General features: G+C 51.6%; 1 protein-coding gene across 1 annotated transcript; it reads left to right on the forward strand.

Annotated features, from left to right (window-relative positions):
• The first annotated feature begins 3174 nt into the window (after positions 1-3174).
• Positions 3175-5794, forward strand: CXCR3 (C-X-C motif chemokine receptor 3). Its single transcript, XM_084789030.1, has 2 exons — positions 3175-3270; positions 4281-5794. The coding sequence occupies exons 1-2, from the start codon at positions 3259-3261 to the stop codon at positions 5388-5390; spliced, it is 1122 nt and encodes a 373-aa protein (XP_084645156.1). The 5' UTR covers positions 3175-3258; the 3' UTR covers positions 5391-5794.

A 5794-nucleotide genomic window follows, 5' to 3' on the forward strand; every position in this document is an offset into this window, starting at 1 on the left:
TGAAGGCCAGCGCTGCAGTTCTGAGGCCTGGGAGCTGGTTTGACACCAGAAGAAGAGGAATGAGCTACTAACTGAATACCCATCTTTGCCACATAGTTTCCACACCTATGGTGTACAGGCCACAGGGCAGCCCCACCACACACATGCTATCCTTAGACCCACTCTTCAGACAAAGAAACTGAGGCAGAGAGAGGAAATGCTTTCCCAGGGTCACATAGCTGGATAGCCAAGGAATTTGGCTAGAACTGGCAGAGCTCCCTCCAGGGAGCAATCACTTTTATGGAGGACTAGCCCTCTGGCCCTGGCCACAGCCACAGTTCCGTGTACCATAAGCTACTACCCTCTATCGCGGGCTCTCTTGGCATGGAAGGTTCTAAGAGGCTCTGGTTCTAAGGCCTATATTGTACTCACTTAGGGATCTTAGCTGCACCTGTGCTAAGCCCTTGGCCCAGTGCTAGCTGCCTGAGCCTGTGGTTATTTCAGTTCATCTTAGAGCAACTGTGCTGAGGGCACTGCCTGGGTATGGTTCTGATCTGACTGAGATCACAGAGGTAGGATAGGGTGGGAACTAGGCCTGGAGTCCAGACAAGCTGCCAATTGCCTGACAGTTGTGCAAGTCACTCAAGCTCTGTCTGTCCTGGTCTGTCAGGACATGATTCTGACATCAGCTTGTCAGGCCTTAGAAAGGAAGGCTCTGTACACCTGACCTTCAGTCTGCCCTCCCTCCCAGCAGCAACCTGGGAAGACGCGGAACATCTTCCCTAGACAAATGAGGAGACTAAGGCCCAGGAAGGAGACTAGGGGTCCGTAGACCTTTACACTTCATATAGAGCAGTAATATTTCAGTGGCCACCAGGAAGACACACACTGGATTGCCAGCTTCTGCCAACACACGGTATTTCTAACTAAAATGAGCATCTGTTTTCACCACCACTTCGTTCATAAAGCAAAAGTCGCCTTTAATGCCAAAAATGAGATGAGGAACACAACGGCAGACTATGTCCTTGAAAATGAACAAGTCTACAGACTTTGCAGTTATTGTTCTTATCTGCATAAGTCACAGACAGCCATGGGGAAACCATGGTCTTTGTGGGCACCAAAGAGATTCTGTGGTGTTTCCCAGGTGTCTGTCTTATCTGAGCCGACAGACAGTCAAGTGCCAAGTCCTATATATCCTGAGTGGCCTGGCCTCAGGGATCTTCTTGGTCCCCTCCTTTCACACAGCTCGTGACCTCCTCCAAGACCTCAGTTCCCTGTGACCTGAGCCCTGCAGGGGGCGAGCTATTTCAGAGAAGTGTCCCATCTATCCATAGGAAGAGAAGGGCATTAAGTTTTGGCAGGTGCATGTCACGTCAATAAGTTTGAACTGAATTGGTGGAGCAATTTGCTTGAAACCTGAGCGTCAACCCAATGTGTGGTGACTCAAGCCTCTAATGTCAGCACTCAGGAAGCCAAGGCAGTTAGGACCATGAATTCAAAGCTAGTCTGGGCTATACAGCAAGACCCTGTCTCAAAAAAAAATCACATTTAAAAAACATTTTTTAAAAAACCATATTTAAGACAGGCATGGTAGCCCACAACTTTAATTCTAGCACTCAGGAAGTAGAGGCAGAAAGATCCCTGTGCTTATAGCCAGCCTGCTGAGTTCTTGTCCAGCCAGTGTCACCTAGCAAGACCCTAAGAAAACTTAGTCCTGGCTTCCACTACCTGGCACTGGTGCATGCACACTATTGCTTCATGCGGTGATGTACCATGTATTTAGGTGGTACCAAAGTATATAGAAGATTCTGTTACTTGCCTCTTCCACCACATGGGCATAAGTCCCTCTGCATTCAGCCTCATGAAAAATACGTAGAATTCCACTTGTTTTTAGCTGGATGAATACATCAGTTTGCCCATTTCAAGGACAGTGAACAGCCCACCCTCCTGCCAAATGTTGTGTATAATGGTACACTCCGATAATCCCAGCACTCAGGAAGCTCAGCCAGGAAGGTTCCTGTGAGTTCAAAGCCAGGTTGGGCTACAGAATGACATTATCTCAAAAGAACCAAAAACCGGGGCTGGAGGGATAGCTCAGTGGTTAAGAATCCTGTCTGCTCTTCCAAAGGACCTGGGTTCAATTCCCAGCACCCACATGGCAGCTCACAACTGTCTAACTCTAGTTCTAGGTGATCTGACGCCCCCACACCAAGGCACATAAAATAAATTAAATGTTAAAAAAGAACCAAAAACAAACAACAACAACAACCCACACACAATCATTTTAAGAGTGCTAATATCTTCTTCAGAGCACTCACTTTGAGGTGGGTCTGTAAAAGCAGGCACAACCCTGGGAGAGAGATGGTTGAGCAGGGAACAGGCAGTGTGGCTTCAAAGTTCTCCACACCTGACAACAGGACTGCCCTTCACTTCCCCATTGTGTGGCTTTAGACCTCTGCTCTCTCCTCAAAGAGTCTTCTCCCCCCCACCCCCCAGCCACCCCAGACCCTGCCCTAGGGCCCAGCTTTTCTTGCTCTGTCACCAGATGGAACTCCCAATATTCCTGCTAGCCTGTTGTCCTATCAGCTGTGCTGCTGGTTTGCTCCACACAATCTCAGCTGCCAAACGCTGATTTGTCATGTTATTTCTCAGTTCCTGAGCATGCTCCTGACCAGCTCCATCTGGTCTGGACACCATACGGACATTCCAGATGACTTTGGGCTCATTATAAACCCATAATGATTTTTTTATATACATAGCCACCAATGCTAGGACAAATCCAACCATCCCCAAATTAGGAAAGAAAAGAGGTGGCATGCTGCTCTGGGAAACGTCCTCCCTTCCTATACAGTTATGAGAGCACACCCCACTCTAACCCAGTCTGAGTGAGACTCCAATCCCAGGCTTCCTGGGGAGAAGGTACCTTCCGAAGGTGGGCTCCCCTTCTCCAGTCGCTGCCCTCACGTGACACTTCCTGACTGCTCCTAGACATGCTTAGCTTTTTGTGAACGGTATTGCGTAGGACAAGCACCGCAGACTTGGTAATGGTCCCAAGTGCCTGGCTAGCTCCTTCCAAGTGTATTCACCTGGGCACAGGAGTGACGGAAAAGGAAGCCCGTGGAGGGCTGGTGTAGACAGCCCCTTAGAAGAGGCTGTGCTGAGCCGTGAAATCTTCACTTCCTCTGTTCACTGCAAGGTCCCAACCACAAGTGCCAAAGCAGAGAAGCAGGCAGCACGCGACCTGACCCCAGCAGCCACAGCCAGAGCACCAGCCTAGCTATGTACCTTGAGGTAAGTTCTGCTGCCCCGCTCAGCGACATAACAGTGCCCAGTAGTCAACCTAGTGACACCAGGGATGAGTCTGGCCTGGCCCACAGCCAGAAGGCACCAGAGGGCCGAGTAAGCAGCAGGGAATGCAGAGGTTATGATAAGAGCATTAGTGGGATTTGGGAAGGCAGCCTGGCCACTAACCACAGGCATGTCTCCTGCTTCCGCAGCGTGGAGGCCTCAGCCGAAAATGGCAATTTGTAGAGACTCAACTTTGGTGACCTCTAGCTCTCAGATAGTTTAGGATAGAGTGAAGAAGATTCCTGAGACCCAGATGAAGCGGTATACCCACATTGTCCTAGCTACTTGGGAGGCAGAAGCAGAAAGCTCACTTGAGTCCAAGAGTTTGAAATCCAGCCTGGCCATCTTGGGGAGACCAATTAGGGCTTGGGTGGGGAGCTCAGTGGGGTGCACAAGCCTCTGGGGTAAGGGAATGGAAGCATGCATGCTGTATGTAGGGGTACATGGTGGTTTGTAGGAAAGCCTTATGTGAGGCCAGGAAGTCAGGGTCACCAGATAAGGGCTGAGGAGGGAAAAGGGGTCGGGGGCGGGGAGGCCAAGGACTAGAAGATTGAATAAGAAAGTACCTGGGGAGGCAGGTGGTTGATCCTGGTGTGGCCGTATAGCATTAAGGTTGACAAGCCACCAAGAGTAAAGATGAAGGAGAAAAATGGAAGGCTCCAGGCCCTGGAAGGAAGTTCCTCCTCCTGCAGGATCCCTGTCCTGTGTGATAATCTAGAAAGGGTCCAGGGGTTGCCTGGCCCTTGAGAAAGGGAGTCACCCTCCCCGTCTGAGTAGATGGAGTTAAGGGACCTGGGAGAAAGTGACAGCTCAGGCTCTGGCCCAGAAAGCGCTATTGCTAAGGGGAAAACATTCATCAGAGTAAAATGACGAGACACAAAGGGGCAAGACAGTTGCCAGGCCTTTACAGAGAACGGCTTTCCTTCTTCCCTCTTCCTCCCTTCCTTGGGCAGGTTAGTGAACGTCAAGTGCTAGATGCCTCGGACTTAGCCGTTCTTCTGAACAGCACCTCTCCCTACGATTATGGGGAAAACGAGAGTGACTTCTCTGGCTCCGAGAGCGACTTCTCTGGCTCCTCGCCCTGCCCACAGGACTTCAGCCTGAATTTTGACAGAGCCTTCCTGCCGGCCCTCTACAGCCTTCTCTTTTTGCTGGGGCTGCTAGGCAATGGGGCGGTGGCTGCTGTGCTTCTGAGCCAGCGTACTGCCCTGAGCAGCACAGACACCTTCCTGCTCCACCTGGCTGTGGCTGATGCACTGCTGGTCTTGACGCTCCCGCTGTGGGCAGTGGACGCTGCTGTCCAGTGGATTTTTGGCTCTGGCCTCTGCAAAGTGGCCGGTGCCCTCTTCAACATCAACTTCTATGCAGGGGCCTTCCTGCTGGCCTGTATAAGCTTTGACCGCTATCTGAGCATAGTGCATGCCACCCAGATCTACCGCAGGGACCCCTGGGTACGTGTAGCCCTCACCTGCATAGTTGTCTGGGGACTCTGTCTGCTCTTTGCCCTCCCAGATTTCATCTTCCTGATGGCCAGGTATGATCAGCGCCTCAATGCCACCCACTGCCAGTACAACTTCCCACAGGTGGGTCGCACTGCTCTGCGTGTACTGCAGCTGGTGGCTGGTTTCCTGCTGCCCCTTCTGGTCATGGCCTATTGCTATGCCCATATCCTGGCTGTGCTGCTGGTCTCCGGAGGCCAGAGACGCTTACGAGCTATGAGGCTAGTGGTAGTGGTGGTAGTGGCCTTTGCAGTCTGCTGGACCCCCTATCACCTGGTGGTGCTAGTGGATATCCTCATGGACCTGGGAGTTTTGGCCCGCAACTGTGGTCGAGAAAGCCATGTGGATGTGGCCAAGTCAATCACCTCGGGCATGGGCTACATGCACTGCTGCCTCAACCCACTGCTCTACGCCTTTGTGGGAGTGAAGTTCAGAGAACAAATGTGGATGCTGCTCATACGCCTGGGCTGCTCTGAGCAGAGAAGGCTCCAGCGGCAGCCACCATCTTCACGGAGAGAATCATCCTGGTCTGAGACAACAGAGGCCTCCTACTTGGGCTTGTAACTCTGAAATGGAACTGTGCAACCCAAGTCCTGACACACTCCAACTCTTCTCCTCCTTGTGGCTGAGCTAGCTCTGACTTACCCATAACTTTGTTGCTGGGATTCACTGGCAGCCCAGCACCTTCAGGTCTCCTGAGAACCACTCTCCCAGCTCCAGGCACAGCCACCATTACTATGCCTCTGCCGCCACACCCTATCCTGCTATTTCAGTCCTAGCTGCCTGGAGCCCCACTACCCTTCTCAATCAGCAAGTCTGACTCAGCCTTCCCTGTGTGAGAGGAGTAAGAGGAGGGCAGAGTAGAGGGCACAGCACTGAATGCACCTATGGTTCCAGTGTCGCAATCTTTGCCCAATTGTATGTCTTCAAATCCCCGCTTAAACTTTCAATAAATAAGAGAATGAGGA

The sequence above is a fragment of the Acomys minous genome, assembly GCF_964271855.1.
Source record: "Acomys minous genome assembly, chromosome: 7".
Classification (NCBI taxonomy): Eukaryota; Metazoa; Chordata; class Mammalia; order Rodentia; family Muridae; genus Acomys; species Acomys minous.